At 35.0% G+C, this 20,285-nt stretch overlaps 1 protein-coding gene across 1 annotated transcript in view; it reads left to right on the top strand.

Annotated features, from left to right (window-relative positions):
• The window catches only part of TAF4B (TATA-box binding protein associated factor 4b), an 84,015-nt gene that overhangs the window by 21,410 nt on the left and 42,320 nt on the right, over positions 1-20,285 (top strand). Inside the window, exons 7-10 of the mRNA XM_006187169.3 lie at positions 1,138-1,755; positions 4,859-4,994; positions 5,719-5,821; positions 18,067-18,236. Coding sequence (XP_006187231.2) covers positions 1,138-1,755; positions 4,859-4,994; positions 5,719-5,821; positions 18,067-18,236 — 1,027 coding nt within the window. The remainder of the gene's footprint in view (positions 1-1,137; positions 1,756-4,858; positions 4,995-5,718; positions 5,822-18,066; positions 18,237-20,285) is intronic.

Raw genomic sequence — 20,285 nt, forward strand, 5'->3', positions numbered from 1 at the left:
AATTTAAGTAATCAAATCACTTTAATTGTTCATATATTTCCAAAGCAGCTTGTTTCCTACCATTTTTAAAGTTTGGAAAAAGAGCATAAGAGACTTCGTGTTTCTTTCCTTTGATACTATTTATATATATACATACAATAAAAGTTTATATATATATATATACACACACTATATATATGTATACATACAATAAAAACCTTCAAATAAAAATTTTCTCAGTGTTTTTTAATAAAAAAAGTAAAAGAAGTAGCTAAAAGGAAAAGACAGGAAGTGTAGCAATAGTTCTCATTTGCTTCTTAAGTAAAGTCAGTTAAGTGTCAAAACAAGGAAATCTTCCAAAACAGCTCATGAATTCACCAAAACATAAACTCCTAACTACATACTTATCCATCTTTTTAAAAAAATTATTTATTTATTTACTTATTTTTTGGTCGGGGAGGTAGTTAGATTTACTTGTTTTTAGAGGAGGTACTGGGGATTGAACCCAAGACACGTGTATGCTAAGAGTGCGCTCTCCTTCTTGAGCTATACCCCTCCCCCCATGTTTTTTTCTTACTCAAAAACAAAAATCCCAGCAGAACCTTCTACTTTTAGTTTAAACTGTCTTTATTTTTTCAGCATGGTACAAAGATAGACCCCAACTTAAAGTCCAGTCAGAAAATATTCTAGCTCAACTAAGGGAATTGACCTTGTTTTTATTAGTTTTATTTTGATGAAAGACTATTCCTGTCCAAAATTTGAAAGTTGTTTAAAAATAAAACACTTTTTTTTTTAGAATCTGCTGTCTGTAAACAAACTTGTAGATACCGAAGTTATGAGTGATCTATTTTGGGGTTTAGATGAATACAGATAAGCTGGATACAGTGTTTTATTTCACCAAATTAACACTTGATACTAAGTTAATATAAAATAAGTTTAATACTGAGGCATAATTTTGAATTGAAAAATGAAGCACTTTTGAGCTTTAAGTTGGTTATATCCTGGATATTGACAGGGTATAAAGAATTGATAACAGATTTCTTCAACTGAAACATTGATGTATTTTTTTATATTGTAAAAATACAAAATATAAAGTAGTTCTGTTTTACTAGAGCTAATTTGTTTAGTTATCAGTGTTTTTTTCCCTCCCCTTTCTAGAAAAGTGTGATAGCCTTACGACAACTCTTGCCTAGCTCCCAGAGCTTTATTCAGCAGTGCATTCAGCAGACTTCTGGCGAGGTGGTCATTGCTGCTTGTACCACGACAGTAACAGCTTCTCCCGTGGTGACAACAGCAGTTGCCTCAGTCCAGCCTGAAAAGCCCGTCGTTGGTTCTGAAGCAGCAACGCCCGGAGCTGTGTCAGTGCAGACTCTGAATCCACTTGCTGGTCCAGGGGGAGCAAAAACTGGGATTGTGACACTTCACTCTGTGGGTCCAGCTGCTGTGCCAGTAGGAACAACAGCTGGAACTGTTGTGCTTCAGACTCCAAAGCCGCTTGTGACGTCTCTGCCAAACACGGTGACAGCAGTCTCACTTCAGCCTGAAAAGCCAGTTGTCTCTGGGGCAGCGGTGACCCTGGCCCTTCCCTCGGTAACTTTTGGAGAAACTTCAGCAGCAGCTATTTGTCTTCCGTCTGTGAAACCTGTTGTTACCTCTGCTGGGACCACACCTGACAAGCCGGTCATTGGCACTCCAGTCCAAATCAAACTTGCACAGCCGGGCCCCATCCTTGCACAACCAGCTGGTGTTCCACAGGCAGTTAAAGTCAAACAACTAGTGAGTAGCATTTCATTTCTTCTTCAATTTCTTATTTTGAAAATTTCAGACATTCTGAAAACTGGCAAGACTAGTAAAATGAGCTGTCTGTGTGCCCCTGACCAAGGTTGACGGTCGTTAACATTTTCCCGTGTTTGCTTTGTCTCTCCCCTCTCCATTCACATAGACAAACACACACATAATTGTTTTCCAAACCATTTGAGAGTTGGTTGTAGAAATCATGACTCTGCAACGCTAAGTACTGTGTATATCTTTTTAACATAATTAAACTGTACTTATTGTCACACATGGAAAGGTAATATTAACACAGTATTTCCCCAATTGTCCCAACAATGTCCTTTATAGCTACTTTTTTTCCCCCTGACGTTATTCCTAGTAAAGAATTGCATGCTACACTTACCTGTAATACTTCAAGTGCCTGGGCTTGTTGTTTTGCAGAATGTTCTTTATTTAGTTTTGTCTGATTGTTTCTTCAAGATTATATTCAAATTAAATATTTTTGGTAGGGTTGTTACAAAGGTGATATTATGGTAACGTTTCTTTTAAAAATGTGCTGAAGGGGGAGGAATACAGTGAGGGGAGTAGGTGAGTAAGAAGTTGTGTTTTTTCCTAAACTCAGTAGGTTGAGAGGTTCTTGAGTGAAAGAAATCTTAGCTGTTTATCAGTTAATGTTAAGATCTACTTTACTCAAGACGGGTTTTATCAGAAGACTGTGAAAGTATTGTTAACCTGTGGGAGATAGTACATGGTGAGTTAAAAATCGTATTTTAGTCAAGTTCTCCCCTACCTCACAGTATCACAGAGCTAACTGTTCTCTTGATTTTGGGTGATTGCCCTTGTTCTCTTTGGTAAACCTTCGTGTTAAAGGCTGTGTTGTCGACTGTAAGTATTTATGAACAGATGAGTTGGTGGGGCTGAAATGTAGAGAAAGCAAAGTGTGAAGGGTGTTCTCATCTGCTTGTTTAATCCCTATTTGTGTTTCTTTGCTTCCTTTCCTTATGGAATTTAAGAACAGTTCTGTGTAACATAGCCCAGATTATAGTTAATGTAAAAAATCTTAATTAATGTTTAAAAAAAAAGTTACCACCTGAAGAATATTGGGTAGCTCTTTAGACCTTTGGTTTCTATAAGCTACTAGAACATCAAGTTTTGTTAACATCCAAGTAAAACATGAGAACTTGATTTGTCAAGAGAAAAAGCTAAGGTATGTACTATTTACTATTCTTCCTTTCTAGTGGTTTTTTGGAGGGAAAGGCAATAAAGGACATGTTTTAAAAAAATATAATACCTCTTTGCTTTGCTTGCCAAGTAGGAGCAGATATATCATCGTTGGGCCAATTTCCAGCTCTCTAATTTCAGTCTCCATAAAATGCCTAATACTGTGGTTTAAAATGGTACTTTCTTTGAAAGAACAGTAATGAATTCTTTTATACTTTCTCTCTTGTGGTATTTTATTTTATTCAGCAAGTATGCAGGAATATGCTGCACATAAGCTACTAAGTGTTTCAGTCATAAGGGTGAGGAATGATGGGGATCCAGGAATGTTAAATCGATTAACAGTTGATCTACAGGCCATGTGGCACACATCCCTGGTCCAGGAGCCCGCTTGCAGGCACCAAGGCTCACTCATCTTCCCTGCCTTGTTCTCTGCCAAGGCCACACACTGCTGCTGGCGTGTCTTGGCCTCCCCACCCCTAGCCCCTCCTGGCTGGTCCCTGGGAGGCATGGAGCCTTCATCCACCTCAGGGACCAACCTCTAGGCTGTAATTTATTATTAATTAAAAAAAAATTCTTAGTATTTTTGAGTGTGAAGACTAACTCATAAATAAATTTCTAATAGCATTTTATTATTATCTTTTATAATTAAAATACTGAAAAGAATTTATCAAATAAAAGATACCAAGGAAGAAAATGTGAGTAGGGAGATGAGCCAGAACTGTTAGGAGTGTTTCTGTTTTCTGTGGTGTTTCAGTCTGAATGCATAAATGGGGCTCTAAATATATGTTATTTTGTAGAATTTAAATCTGATCCCTGTGACTTTACATAAGTATGATTGTGACTTACTGAAATACATCATTGTTTTCAACAGTTCTTTCTCTCTTTCAAGAGTCTATTCTCATAGAATGATGGCAGTTGACTTGATCCATCTTATATTTCTTCTCTAGGGGCATTAGTTCCTACACGATTATTTACTGGGACATTTTGGGTTTCTTGTGGGTTACTTTTGTTTAATAATATGTACTTGACTTAAAATTTTATTTTTGAAAAATCAGAGTATAGAATAAATTATATGCCCAGAATTCTATTCAGAAGTCTGTCTCCTAGATCATTTATAATTAGCCACATATGAGTTTGAGGACTTATGAATAGTTCACTATCAATAGATGACTCAAATACATGGTGACTGTTTTTCTTTGAAGTGGAAAATGAAACTCTGCTATTCTGTTTTTTCTTCTTGTTTGAAGCTGAAAATAAGGCACTGCTACAACTTTCTCTTCCTTTATCCCCAACCCTCATCCTCTGTATTTCTTGAACTGTTATCTTGGAGAATGCCTTTAGCATTGTTATTTTTCACTTTTAAAAAACAGCCCATTGGAAGTTTTTATCTTTTAGCGGTATATTTTGAAATAGTTATGGATAAAAAGATATATCTGGGATTTGTTTTAAAATAATTGAGGGTAGGGGGAAGTGAGAAGGGATAGAGATGAAGTAAAATTGGTCGAGAATTAATCATTGTTGAAGTTGGGTAGTAATGGTTTGGTGGTTTCATTTTATTGTTCTTTCTGCTTTTGTATAAATGTTTGAAATTTTCCATGGTAAGTTAAAAGATGAAAATAGGGTCTCTTTGGAGATTTAAATAAAGCAGTGTATAAATTTGAATTCCACTCTAAAAATTATGGTGTGAAATGGTCATGTTTTTCACTTTTGAATAAGATAATTTTGCTACAAACTTAAATTTTAAGTAAGCTTTCTTGTGATGCTAAGATAAAGGTATATTTAGTTAGGTGAGCACAAACGTTTGTTGTATTGTTACAATTGAAAGCTTGCTCTTTCCTAAAGCAAGTTTAGTTGAATACTGTATTGATAGTTCTCATTGTTTCAGGTAGTCCAGCAGCCTTCAGGAGGCCTTGCGAAACAAGTGACCACACTTTCCCATTCCTCCGCGTTGACCATTCAGAAATCTGGACAGAAGAAGGTGACAGTGAGCCCTGCAGTACCTACCAGTCAGTTTCCTCAAGGTAGAGTCTGGCCCATCCCTGCTCCATCACTCAGGGTTGGGAACATAATGGGATTCTGTACTTTTCTTTTTCACTCTTACATTAAGAGAGATTTCTTTTAAGTTGAGACCTATGAGAGAAGACTGAAAGATAACTTTATTACATTCCTTGTACTTACATAGCTACTTTTTAAGGGTATATGTTTTTAAGATTGAAGAAGCACTACTCATGGTATTTTGTAACTGGATAAAATAATGTACTAGTAAATAAAATACTTTTTTAACTTAAAAAATTTGTTATTGCTTCATTTTTTTTTTAAATGTACTTTCTTTACGTTTGGAAGTCAGTCTTACAAGTAAAAGTTAGGGGTTTTATGTATTTTTAAAATCTACCAGTATGAATTTTAAAAAGATTAAATTAAAATAATAAAATTGAAAATTTTAATAATACAGCTGTATTATTAACGTGTTTCTTTCACCTTTTCTGCATAATATTTTTAGAACGCTGGTAATTCTATAGACAATTTAAGGACCATATAAAAAGATACGGAGAGGTCTTGATTGTATGATTTTTTGTGTAGGGAATAAATTCATTGTCCTGTTTGAATTTAAACATAGTCTAGGGCAGCTTAAAATTTTCTTTGATTATTCTATATGCTTAAAAGCTATTGTCCTGAAATTTTCCTAATGTAGTGTGATTGCTTTTTTTTAATTCTACTTTTTTCCTTCTACTTTTGTTTTTATAGCTTCCATTCTAAAGCAAATTACGCTGCCAGGAAATAAAATTCTATCACTTCAATCATCTATTCAGAAAAATAAAGTAAAAGAGAATGGATCAACATCCTTCAGGTAAAGAAATTAAATAGTTAAAATTTGCTCTGGTTTAAGAAATTAATATTTTTTGAAAAACAAGAGATGACAGAATAATACAAAATAAATATAACGATGCCTTTTTAAAAAGCTAACAGTATTTTATTGAGTATAATTTATAAGTGGTAAAGTGCGCTCATTGTAAGTGTAGAGCTCAATGACTTCTGACATATACTTGTGTAATCATAATTCAGACCAAGATGCTAAACGTATCCATCATCTTTATGCTCCTTTCAAATCAGTTACTTCCAGCCCTTGCCTCTGGCAGCCACTATTCTCATGTCCATCACCATAGATTATTTTTGTCTATTCTTGAACTTTACGTAAATAGAAAATTACATCATCTACTCTGCATGTTTTTGAGGTTTATCCATATCATTTTGATTATTAGATTGTTCTTTTGTGTTGAGCAGTATTCCTTGTGTGAATGTTTATCTGTTTTCCCATTGATGGAAATTGGGTTGTTTTCTAGTTTTTGATGATTCTATATAAAATTGCAGTAAATATTTACATACAGATTTTTATGTGAACATAGGTTTCATTTCTCTGTAGTAAATAGCTAAGAGTGTTACTGCTGGGTCATTAGGTAAGTATGTGTTTTGCTATTTAAGACACTGCCAAACTGTTACCAAAGGGGCTATATACCATTTTTCATTCCTACCAGCAGTGATAAGAATTCCAGTTACTCTCCAACTTCGTCAGTTCTTTTGATTTTTACTATTCTAAGTGTGTAGTGGTTAGTATTATTCTCATTTTAGTTTGCATTTTTCTAATGACTTAAGATGCTGAGTATCTGTTCTTTTGCTTATTTGCTATTCATATACTGTCTTCTCTGACATGTATATTCGAATCTTGCCTATATTTCCTTATTGAGTTGTTTGTTTTCTTATGATTGAATGTTTAGAATTCTTTATATATTCAAGATCCAAGTCCTTTGTCACATAGTGATTAGGAAGTATTTTCCTTGTGGTGTCTTTTATCATTCTCTTAGCAGTGTCTTTGACAGAGCAAAAGTTTTAAATTTTGTTGAAATTCAGTTCATTAATTTTTTTCTCTTGTAGATTCTGCTTTTCATGTTTTATCTAAGAAATGTTTGTGTAACCCAAGGTTACAGAGATTTTTCTCCAATGCTTTGTTCTCGAAGTTTTACAGTTTTATGTTTGTCCTTGAATTGATATTCTTTAATTTTCACCAGTTGCTTACTCAAAAGTCAGTGTGTGAATATTGTTTTCTTATTTATTTTCTCCAAATTATAGTTGCATCATTTGTCACAGTATGTAAATATTTATACATGAGTCTTCCTTCCTCATCTCTGTCTACATTTCAGTTGTAGGTCTCCTTGTGTATTAAAATGCTTACCTTTGGTCTGTTCTCTGAAGTTTTCTCAGTCATCTCTTGTTTGGATGAAGTTTAATTGAAAGCAGCCCATGTTTTGATCTACTAGGACACGCATTTAATATTTTTTCACTTGGGATGTACTTAGTCTTCCTGCCAGTGATAGATTTCATCCTTGTGCCTGCCACTAATTCTCTGGTCTCTCTTCTGCAGCTTTTCTCAGTCTGCTTTTGCCCAAAGCCTTGTGTCAAATGAGGTAGGGGTGAGTGGGTGGGGAATTGGTCTCCAGAGGACAAGAGAGTGTGTACTGGGAATTGTTGTTTTCCTTTTTCATTTATTCTTGTTTTGAGGTTTGGGTATTTTTTGTCTTCAAGTTGTGCTGAGGCTGTGGTTTTTGTTCTGTATTATTTGGGGCACGGTAAATGTTGGAAGATTAATCTTGGCAGTCATCATTACCTTCCAATATACCAATTTTTGATAAAAGCCTAAATCCATATACCAAGTACCTCAGTGAAGATACATAGAATATTTTAACATCCCAAAAGTTTCCTTTGTGAACTTCCCAGCCGGTCCCCTCGTTATATCTTAGGCAACCATTGATTGACTTCTTACTGTAGATTTGTCTTTCCTAGGGTTTTTAAATCAATAGGATCATGTAATTTGTATTCTTATGCCTGATTTCCTTTATTCAGCATAATGTGTTTGATTTACATTAGGTTGTTGCATGTATTAGCAATCTGTGCCTTTTCATTGTGAATCGTATTCCACTGTATGGATATACTGCATTTGTTTGCACTGAATTGTTTATCTTTTTATCGATTAGTAAACATGTGGGTTGTTTCTAGGTTTTGGCTATTATGACTAAAGCTGCTAGGAACACCTGTCTCCAGGTCTTTGCATGGACATATACTTTCCCCTTTCTTACCTAAGTATTGCTGAATCATTTAATAGATAAGTGTTTAACTTTGTAAGAAGATGCCACACTGTTTTCCTATGTGGTTGTACCATTTACAGTCCTACTGAAAAGTATGAGAGTTTGTTCCAGTTGTTCCACACTGTTGCTAACAATTGATAAACTGCGGTTGTTAAAAGTTTTAGCCATTTTACTTGGTATATGTATCCAAGGTAGGGTTGGTTCCAGTACCTGCCACAGATGCTCAGGTTCCAGTCTGCCCAGCATATCCATGATTCTGCATCCTCAGATTCAGCCAGCTCCAGATCATCGGCTACTGTATATATTTGTTGGAAAAAGTCTGTACATGTGGACCCACACAGTTCAAACCTGCATTGATCGAGAGTCACCTGTATTTTATTGTGGTTTTAATTTGTGTTTCCTTAGTGACTAATGATGCTGAGTATATTTTTATGTCCTTATTGGCCATTTGTGTAACTCCTTTTGTGAAAAATGCCTGTTCAAATATTTTGCCCATTTTTAAATGGAGTGATTTTGTCATGCACTTTTCTGCATCTAAATGGTCGTTCATTTAAAAAAAATTCTACATGTATTATGAATTATACTGATTTAAAAAAATAGTTTAGATGTTAATATTCCTGAAGTGTTATTATCCGTTTTGTATTTTGCTGTATTTGATTTGCTTAATACTGTGTTAGGGGTTTTGTATGTATGTTTATTATTGATATTGGTATATAGTTTTCTGTTCTTGTCTTTGACAGATTTTGGTATCTGTGGTTAACCTGGCCTCAAAAAATGAATTGTAAAATGTTTTTCCCTCCTATGTTTTAAAACTTTGAGTAGAAATTACCTTATTTCTTCCCTAAATATATGAATGAATTTACCATTGAAACTAAATAGGTCTTTTGTTTTCTTTTAGGGGAAGGTTTTGATAAGAAAGTCAGTTTCATTTATAAATAGATTTTCTATGTCATCTTAATGTCAGTTTCAGAAAGTTATATTTTTTAAGTTTTTGTATATTTCATCTTTTAAATTTGTTAAGTAAAAGGAGGCAATAGTGTATGGCATTAGATCTTGTCTTGACTTAACTGGATGAGGTATAATAACATAGAGCAATATCTGCCTATTTTTTTAGGAGTTAAATATGCTTTTATTAACATTCTTCTACTTTTATATGTGTGAAAGAACATTTTGAGGTGGCAGAAGATACTATAGGCTTTTTTAGGTTGCCTTTCCCGTTTCTTTTCTCTTTTGTGAAAAATTACAGACCAAAATTGTTTTCTTCTGGTTGTGAAAGTGCTATCAGTGTCCCCTCGGCAAAACAACTTCCACTAAGAAATTGGACACAAAATGTCCATAGTGGTATTTTGAAGGCTTTTGCATTGCATTCTGCATTCTGGTGGGCTGCTTGTAAACAAGAGATGCTGTGTACAAAAAGGACAATTAGCTTAGTCGGAAAGTTTTTTTTGTTTGTAAATTTTCCCTTGAGTAAATTTTCTTTCGTGCTTGTCAGTACGTCTGGGATGAATAAGGGAAGCTATATGGTGTTTAAACACCAGGGGGTGCCAGAGATCTGTTTTATTCTTCATGTCTCAGAATTAGAGTTACAAATACTATGGTACCTCTGCATGTCTGTATAGTTAACCCGATTTAAACTGACTGGCTATTTGATGATAATAAGGAATTATTCTTAATTTTTTGAAGAGATGATAATGCCTTATGGTTAAGGTCTTTTTTTTTGAAGAGTCCTTATATCTTAGAAATAATATTTATGGATGAATAATGCATGTATTTATATGTATTAATTAGTGAAGGTATTTTAACAGCCAGGTGTTGAGTGTTATTTTTGAAAATTTGCTTTAAAAAACACTTTTAGAATGTAATATAGGAAAAAGTTACGTGCTATTTGCACCAATAGCATTACCCCATCAACTTTAAAATCCTGTTTTTTCATATTGCAGGAATCAGATTTTCTGGTGTAGATTAAAAATGTGCTCTACCGTGCTTCAAATGTAATTAATTGTTTCATCAGGTATTTATTGAGTGTCCTTATATGTACAAGTGTATCAATAATATAGACTCATTATATGATGTATGACAATATAGATGGTTAACTGTTCCACGTAAGGACTTAGAATAACAGTCTCTGGTGACAAAAACTTGGAAAGACAGGGTACAGGGGAGAAGCATCCCTGTGAGCTGTGCCCAGATTAACTCTAAATCTAGGGTTAAAATTCAACAAAAAAAACTTCTTGGAGGAGTTGCCTTGTGCACAGTCCTGTTAACAATTAGATTTCTAAACATTCCTCACAGTGAAATTACATGAATGAAGGCTTAGCGATAAGATTGTGAAGTCTTTCTTAGTTTTTAGCCAGATTTTGTCATAGTAAAATGTTATTTAGGAAAAATTATGTATATGCTCACAGGCAGAGTGAACTGGGAAGGAAAGACATTAGAGGTAGACACATCATGAGCCAAAGGTTAAGTTACCATGGCAGGAGATCCCACATATCTTACTTACATGTCATGGGCATTCTCAAGAAGGATCAAAGCCAAGAGATAGTGATAATGCTGTGATACGATGTATAATAATAATTTACTAACAGGGTTAATAATTTAATTGAGAATGTACAAACAATAAAAGGGTAGTAGATACTTTTGGAACAATTTCTAAATAAATATTTGCTAGTATAATATAGATCAACAATTTCAGGATTACCCAGAGATCTCATTAAAATTTTTGATTGTGAGGCTTATCCAAAATGAAATCTCTGGAGCCTGGACCTGGGCAGGAAACTGTATGTTTAAAATCCTCATAATATTTCTGATGTTTTCATAATTTTCATAATGTTATGATCCTCATAATATTTCTTATAGGTTTAGGACTGTAGGTATAGACCAGCAGGTCTCAAAATGTGGTCTACAGAAAATAGTTTTGAAACTGAGACTCTTTCAGGGATTTTCAAGGTCAAAACAATTTTTATAATAAAAATAATAGCTATGGGAGTTGCCCCCTTTCAGTATATTATTTGTGTTAATGGTTCAAAACCACAGTGGTAAAGCTGCTGGCATGTTAACATTGATCAAGGTGGGGCATGAAATCCTACTAGTAGCCATTTTTTCTTTATCCTAACACACTCGAGGTAAATACGAAGAAAGAAAAGCTGTTTTTAAATGTTTTTAATGAGATAGTACACATTATTATTTTTATTCGGTCTTGATCCTTGAATATACACATTTTTTTAACTATTCTGTATGAAAAGTGGGAAGTTTGCATAAAGCTCTCTTGCTGCAGGTCAAAGTGACATGGTTGTCACAAACCAGTACTTGTGCTTGTGTTTCAGTTACTAGAGCTGAACTAACCACCTTTTTCATGGAGCATCACTTTTACTTGAAAGAACAAAGAACAACTAACGACTAGAGTTGTTTAGACCTAAAGATTGGCCAGACATTTTCATGAAAATGAAAAAAATGACCCTGTCACTTAAGGGAAAACAATGGACAGTATTTTTTGCCAGTGATAAAGTTTGAGCATTTCAAGCAGAAATTAAAATTTTGGAAAACTTGTATCCACTATCATGAGATTAATTTCCCAATACTTAGATTGTCTGATTAGATTGGTAGTGATATTAATATGTGGTTTTAGATTATGTATGAGTCTAAATTTGGAACATCTATATATCTCAGTGAACTAATATTTTCCAGATTACCAATACATAATGTTACAAAACCATGCATCAGTAAAAGCCACTCAAAGTAAAGAGGACCAGTGCATTTTAAAGAGATTTGCCAAAGTAGAAAACAATGCCACTCTTTTGACTAATTATGTTTTTTAATTTTGATGTTAGTTTTCATTAAAATGTGATTTATATTAACATGTAATAGTTTTATTATTTTTCAGAGAATAAATAATACTCATTTTTAGTTTCTTACACAGTTTTCATTTAAAATCACAATAGGTGTAGTTTTCACCTCCATGTGATGGATAAGGGGGTTGCTGAATAGAGATGGAAAGAAACTTGTCAGTCATTCTTTTAAAAATTATCAGAACAGGGACTAAAACCTTGGTCTCTTTAACTCTAGAATTGATACTGTTAATTTTTATAGCTCAATATTTTTCCAAGTGTGGGCCATAGAATATTTGCATCATGATCACCTAAGTGTGTTTGTTAAGAAACTTAGGGTTTGTGGTCTCCATTGTAGACTCACTGAGTGAGAATCATGTATGTTATGTGGGTGTGTGTTTGATTATGGGACCTGAATTTTAAATATACTCCTAAGCGGTTCCTAAAATCACTGAAGTTTGAGAAATACTGCAGTAGACTATGTGTTTGTGGTAAAAAGAGGAAAGGGAATTTCCCATGGGGAAAAATAACTTTTAAAAAAAGGCATAGAAGGAGAAATAAGCAGGGTGTTGTGTGAGTTTATATACTACCTGTGGTAAAATAGAAAGGTTATGCCCAAGGGTGGTAAAAAAAAAAATAAAGGACTATTGAAGGCAAATTTATTTTACTAAATATTAGTGATCTAAGGGGAAACCTTGATCTTCTTAAAATAAAAATATTTTGTTTATACTTTTTAAGCAGATTATTTATTTAGATTAACAAATTATAATCCAAGGCACAAAGCTTAAGATAGCATAATTTCCACATGTTCTGGTAAACTTTCAAAATTTTTTACCAGTTTAAATGGTGAAAAAATATGTCTTACATTTTTCTTATGAGTAGAGTTAAAACATCACTGAGTCATTTTAATTTTTTTGTTAATTGAAGATTTACTTGTCTAGTTTCCATTGGATTATAGATCTTTTCTTTAAGTTATTTGTAGGAGCTCTTTATGTATTAAGGCAACTGCTTTTTCCATGATATGAATTGCCTCCTTCAATTCTTAGTCTAAGATATAAGAGGTGTTATTGTCCCTGTTTTACTGATAATGCAGGTCTAGAGAGGTCAATTCATTTGCTTTATTTCATGTAGATACTAAGTGGCAGAGCTGGGATTCCCCAGTAGGCAGTTTGACTCACCATTTTTACCTACCATTCTTCTACTTCCCACTGCATTGTCATAGACAGCACACATTCTGAGCCCATAGAAATGCCTCAGCTATTTAAGTGTCATATATGTACTCTTCTGCTAGGAATGATAGGTAATGAAGATGATTAATATGATCAATAAAATTAATCTGGTTGGAGTTTAAGGCAAATGTTGATTATTAGACTAGAAGACAGACTAAGACCTACCAAAACAGACAGTATATGCTCTCAGAAGCTCAAAAGTTGTAGCAATTGGACACATGCTTTAAAAATATAAAAACAATTTAAACCAATGTTTCCAAAGTAGGCATTTGAAGGACGTCTGGAATTTGATTAAAGCATTGACAGCGGAAGGATAATAAAGCAAGAGGAGTTGAGAACTAGAACAGAAAAGGGGAAACAGCCTGTGAAAGGCCAGAGTCAGTAGGAGCTATTTGATGGTGAGTAGTGGTGGGGAAGAGTGCTAAGTTAAGGCCATCACCTGGAAGGCCTTGACCATCAGGTTGAGTTCATGGGATCATGAAATGTTTTTGAGTGGGAAAGTAATGTGATTTTCTCTACTTCACAAGAATTAGTCTGGTGCTATTATAGATCTTAAGAGTATAGAAGAGATTTTAAAAGGCAGGCACAAGCAGTGGTTAACTTTATTAAAAGCTAAAGAATTAGCTCTGTTTCAGAAGCCAGAATGCAAGGCATTAATGATAATTGGGTAGTCATACTTCAATTTTGCATAGTAACCTCTTACGCCACTATAGAATCTTGAGGTGGAAGCCTTTTTCTATTGAGGCACTATTAAATTTCCTTTTGCATATCTTTTAAAACAAAACAAAACAGGTTATCTTTCACAGCACCTTCATCAAAAGGCACTGCATTAGACCAAAAGACTTGAGGACATGATTTGGAGATTCCCACTTTCTTATCCTTTAATATGAAAGCCAGCCCCGAATCACAAATACGCCTCAGCATCAAAGCCTTTATTACTATTGCTCTGGCCTGTCTTAGCCTTATGTATAATGCTGCTTCAGCACCGTGTTGTCTTTGCTTTCCTTTGGTCTGCCTCCTTTCTTCGAGCAAGTTTTAAACGGTTCGGGTGCTGTTTATTGTGGCACCTCTCCTCTTCCCTCAGTAGGGGTCTTCTTCACTCCTGCTGCCCCTGTAACTATAGCAACTGGCAGCAGTGCTAGAGGGAGCTGTGATCAGCTTGGGGCCAAATAGGAGGAGGGAGGGCAGGCAAGAGCAAACCTTACTGGGCAGTTAGCTCCCTGCTTATCTCAGAGAAGTGCTGCAAGAAGATTCTAAAAGATGTGGGACAGTCTCTTCATTGATGAACTCTGTTCAGTTTTCGTACTGTGCATGGTACTGGTAGTAAGGAGGCCTCGTGCCGGTCTCTCAGGTCTTTGTGTGGAATCTCAACAGGGGCTATGCAGAAACTCGCCTATGGAAGCAGGATGCTGTAAACTGTGTACCTGACACACAGCTGAGATTGTAAACAGTCAGTGTTGTGTGTGTGTGTGTAAAGGCCATGTGCTGTGTACCTTAAACAATTCTGATCTTTTTTATGGAAAGAATGAGGTTGTATTTCTAAACTTCATCATATTTTCTATCTCCAGTTTTCTTTTCTCTGAATGTTTAATTTACATATTTTTTTAATATCATTAATCATTTGATTAGGTAATCCATGTACATAGTGCAACATTCAAAATGTAGAAGAGAGTATAATATGGTATAAACCAAGGCTTCCTAGCCCTACTTCCCTGTTTCCCCCTCCAGAGAAGGGAGAGTTTCTTATGTGTTCAGACACAAGTTATGCCCATATAAGAGTGTGTGTGTGTGTGTGTGTGTGTGTGTGTGTGTGTGTGTGTGTTTTAAGGTGCAGTCTGTTCTGCACCTTGTTTTGTTTTTTCCTATTTCACAATGTACCTTGACAGTTGTTCTGTATCAGGCCAAAGAGAGCTGCCTCGTTCTTTTAAGTGACTGGGAGTGACCTTAGAAAGTACCTAAGTTGTACATTTTTCAGAGGAAGAAAAATTGGAGTCCTAAAGGTATTAACTAATTGGTTAGGATTCTGTTTTGGTATTAAGTGACTTTTCATTGATATGTAGTTGGCGTTTTTTTTTTTTAATCCAGTCGCCTGCTGAAGGACGTCTTGGTTGTTTCCAGGTTTTGGCAGTCATGAGTTAAGCTGCTGTAAACATCCATTTACAGGTTTTTGTGTGAACATAAATTTTCCTTGGGTAAATACCAAAGAGCGTAACTGCTGGATCGTGTGGTTAAGAGTGTGTTCAGTTTCGTAACAAACTGCCACACTGTCTTACAGCAATAACGTTCCACATTCCTGTCAGCAGTGAGTGAGAGTTCCTTTTGCTCCTCACCATCATCAGCATTTAGCGCTGTCAATGTTCTGGATTTGGGCCATTCTTATGAGTATGGGGAGGTATCTTGTTTTAATTTGCATTTCCCTGATGACATAGGACGTGGAGCATCTTTTCATAAGCTCGTTTGCCGTCTACGTATCTTTTTTGATGAGATATCTAGTAGGCCTTTGGCCCATTTTTTAATCGGTTTGTTTTCTTGTTGCATTTTAAGAATTCTTTTATATTTTGGGTAACAATCCTTCATCAGATATGTCTTTTGCAAATATTTTCTCCCAGTCTGTGGCTTATCTTTTCATTCTCTTGATACTTAGTTATTTTAAAAGATCTGAGTAAAAAATATTTTTATAAGTTTTTTTTACTCAGATCTTAGTCTGTCTTTAGGTCTATGATTTCTACCATTCTTACACTTTAGGTTTTAAATGTTTAGGTGTTTCTGGAATACTATTATATTTATATAGGTGGCAAATTGATTCTTAGAATTATTCTCAGCATCCCATACCCCTGGCAATACCTCTGTGACATTTGATAAGGTGGAGTCGATTTTCATAGAGTTTCTTTATATTGAATGTTTCATTTGGTTGAATTGAGATATTAATGTAAAAAGTTTTCCTTTTCCCCATTGCAGATGTTACGTAAGTTAAGTCTTTTAATGTTAGTCTTTTAAATAGACTGTTCAGATATGTGCTTCGTTCACATTTTCTCCCACTTGGTATCTTTTCATCCTCTTAGGAGGATCTTTCACTGAGCAAAGGTTCTCCATTTCGACGAGGTTGTTTTCCTTTGATGGATCCAGCTCTTAGTGTCAAGTCTAAGAACACTTCTCCCAACCTTAGATCCCAGAGACCTTCTTTTTTCCCTAAATGTTTTATGATTTTGCATTTTTATATATACTTTTTTTTTAAATAATCTGATTCACTTTGAAATTTTCATTGTATAAGGTGAAGTGTTGCGTTGAGGGTCATTGTTTTGCCTGTCAGTGTCCAGATTTTCCAGCATCATTTATCAGAAAGACTATCTTCCTCCATTAAATTGATTTGGTACATTGTCAAAAATAGTAGGATTTGGGGATTAACATGCACACATTACTGTACATAAAACAGATAAACAGCAAGGTCCTACTGTATAATCCAGGGAACTATATTCAATGTCTTGTAGTAACCTATAATGAAAAAGAATCGAAAAAAGACTGTGTGTGTGTGTGTATATATATGTATGTATAACTGAATCACATTGCTGTACACCTGAAACTAACACATTATAAATCAACTATACTTCAATTAAAAATAAAAGTTTCTTCTTTTGAATAAATAAATAAACAAACAGACACTGTTCAGACTGTAAGACCATTGTTCATTCTCTTCACTTAGAGCTGCTGTGTCTAGCACTTCACTTTCTTCCCTTTAGTTTGAGCCTCTTACACGTGTGTGAGTGTGGGCTCTTTGCCCCTCACCCCTCACGTGCTGCTCTTTAAAGTTGAACACCAGAGACCTTCATATCTTAAGTGCTTGACAGTTATAATTTATTTCTGTTTTCCGTGCACAAATGCATTACCACGGGGAGGTTCATAATTTAAATCTTTTGACATAAGACCACTTGATATATCATTTGGCCCATGCAATAAAGCAAAACAATATCTTTTTAAAATATATAATCATGTCTGTGTGGATTATGTTATCCATTGGTACGTGAGTTATGATCAGTAACATGCTTGTTATTACATATGGTGTTAAGGATACTGTGAGGGAATTTTAGTATTTCTTTTCTCTCTCTCGTCTCTCTCCTTAAACATATATATATACTCATCTTGGTACTGTACCCATGTAGTAATTCTATTAGATAAAAACAACTGTTTAATTTTGCTGGCACAATGCAAGGAGCCCAAGCATAGTTTGTGTTTTATATGTATGTCTTTTACCTGTGTGTGTGCACATACAGTTTTTTATTTTAAATATAGGCCCTTTGCAGCCATGTGCTTAAGGATGTGGTTTAAAGAATTCAGTTGGTGCAGATGGAGCACACCAAAAGTCTGCAGCAGAAAAACAAAGCTAGTTTTAACCATTTGTTTCACAATAGCTAGTCAAGTAAGCTTCTTCTCAAGGGTCTTTATGTGGGTACGGACCTTTTAGGATCAGGGTATTTCTCCTGCTCCTCAGTGAAACGATTGAGTGCACTGGGGATATCTGAGGGGTTTTTCATCATATTGGATGAAAACAAAGAAGTCTGTTTTCATTTCTTTGTCTTTCATTGCTGGGGATTTGTGGATAACTTAGTATAACTTCCAGACCTCCTTGGTGTATCTTACTAAATAAACTGAGAGAGGGAGAGATGGGCACTAGAAGACCGAGTTGCTTCTGATTCATCTTTCTGATATTGAATGTACCCAGTGTGTTAAGACACCAGTTAATTTCAAAGGCTTACAGGGAAAGATAGCCATTCCTTAGTTCTTCTCTTTCTTGGATGAACTGAGTAAAATAGCCCTTCGTTATAAGGTGAGAGCTGTAATTTTTTTGCTCTCTTTAAATCTCTCATTTTACCACCACCACCAAAAACTATCTGTTTTTTCTATTAGAGATGAGGATGACATCAATGATGTGACTGCCATGGCAGGGGTCAGCCTCAGTGAAGAAAATGCCTGCATCTTAGCAACAAACTCTGAACTGGTTGGCTCACTCGTTCAGTCATGTAAAGATGAACCGTTCCTTTTCATTGGAGCTCTACAAAAAAGAATTTTAGACATTGGTAAGTATGATTATTGACCTGATAGGACTTCTGTTCCAAAGAAAATATTAAAAGAGACAGCCTGGGTTGGTTTTTCTGGAAACTCTGAGGCTCAGAAAAGGTTCTGGAAGTAATAAAGATTTCATGGGTGTTGCAGGAAAAGTGTTTTATTTTAAAAACTATTAACATAACTTAAATCATATAACCTATGGCTTCTGGTGTAGATAATAGTAGTTAATATTTTATTCATCTTAAGGAAGAATAGATGTGTATATTTTCAAATGAATATATACGTGTCATAAACTTTTTTTTCCCTGTCCTGTTCTTCCTTGATTGGCCTTTAGGCATGTATGTGTGCAAATGCACACTTAGATTACAAATTTGTGTTTATGAAATACGGAAACAGCCAATGAGAGGAAGTCCCCTTCTCATCTCAGCCCTGAAGTTCAGACCCACTCTTTCCATAAAAGAACTGAACTAGAATTCAGAGTTCTCTCTGGCCTGGAGTAGTTGTTAGGTAACTGAAGTGTGTGAACGGAAGTGGAAGAGAACATACCAGTTTTATTCTGGGGCCAGCTTTTTTGTTGTTGTTTAATACCAAACTCACAGTACTGACTGAAAAAGAGAGGCAGATTGCATAGAGATTGTTGTGTGTGACTTGTCTCGTTTCTTGTGTCGTGACACCAGCTCTCTTCCTTCACCCATGTCAAATCGGGGGGTCAGTACCCGTGGCCTTTTAGAATGCTTGAGTAAGAACCTTTACATTCTGTGTTGAGGGCCTAATGTGAAGATGTGTAGGTTTCGGATTGTTGATACATCCCTGGTATATTTAAGGACTGCAGAGTGCATTACTGTTACATATTCTAAGTCGGCTTCACAATTACTCAGTAAGGAAGTGTTTGAGCTCCTACTATATGTTATACAAATTATCACCCTTTTTCATCTCTAAGTTGGGTATATGTTATCTTGAAAAACTAGAATTTACAAGTAGTTGAAAAGGATAGGAATTCAGAAGAGCTCATTGTAACACGCCTGTTTGCTCCTTGCCTGTGTCCTGTTTGACTTCTCTCCAGCCCTCCCTCCTCCTTCTTCCCTCCCTTTTGTTCTTTTTCGTTTTCTTCTTTACATTGTGTTTTGTACTGTACAGGAGGCGGTTCCTTAACTTTGGAACAAGCTTAAGCACTACACCTTTCTGTGATGGCTTGGGAAATTTACTATTAGCTCCTTCAGCCATATAATTATTTAAAATTCTAGTAGAGTAGACATAGATGCGTACTTACTTTTACCAATTTCCTGCCCCCCTTCTGAATTTTATTTCTAACTTGATTTAAACATTGATGAAGTGATAGGCAAACTTTTAGTATTGAAAGAGCATTTTCAATTATTTAGTACAGGGATTGACAATTTTTTCTCCTGTAAAGGGCCAGATAGTAAATATTTGCCAGTTTGTGGGTCATATGGTCTGTGTCACAACTTCTCACCTCTGCTGTTATATTATAAAAGCAACTGTTGACAATATGCAACAAATGGGAAAAACTGTCTTCCCATCAAACTTTCGGTATAAAAAGAGGCCCAATTTAATTTGCCAACCTCTGCTTTCAAAGAGAATTCTGGGGACAATTTGTATTTTTCAGTTCTTAATAATAAAACACAAACTTGTCATTTAATGTGATGGAAAATTGCAAAACTTACTTCTAAATTATCTAAGTATTAAAACAGAAACATAGAGTGAATGGAGAGTTACATATTTCTAGGAATGTTTTTCATTTATAATAAAAGTCCATGCTTACAGAACAGGTCAGAACCAAGATCGTTTCTTAATAACAGGAATTATAAGTTAACCCAAAGAGTTTGGGGAGGAAGATTTTCTTACTTGAATAATGATAGGGCAGTAAATGTGCCAATATTCTTCCTTTTTTGCTAATTATAATTACCTAAATTAAATTACACAGACATTCTGTAAAAATCATGTAGTAAGGTTGCAAACACCAGCTAGATCTCCTTAATCAGTAAGTGTTGACTTTATTAAAAGAGAGTGTTTTACTTAAAAGTGTGACTTTAACTCTGTAA

The sequence above is a fragment of the Camelus ferus genome, chromosome 24 (assembly GCF_009834535.1).
Source record: "Camelus ferus isolate YT-003-E chromosome 24, BCGSAC_Cfer_1.0, whole genome shotgun sequence".
NCBI classification, from domain to species: Eukaryota; Metazoa; Chordata; class Mammalia; order Artiodactyla; family Camelidae; genus Camelus; species Camelus ferus.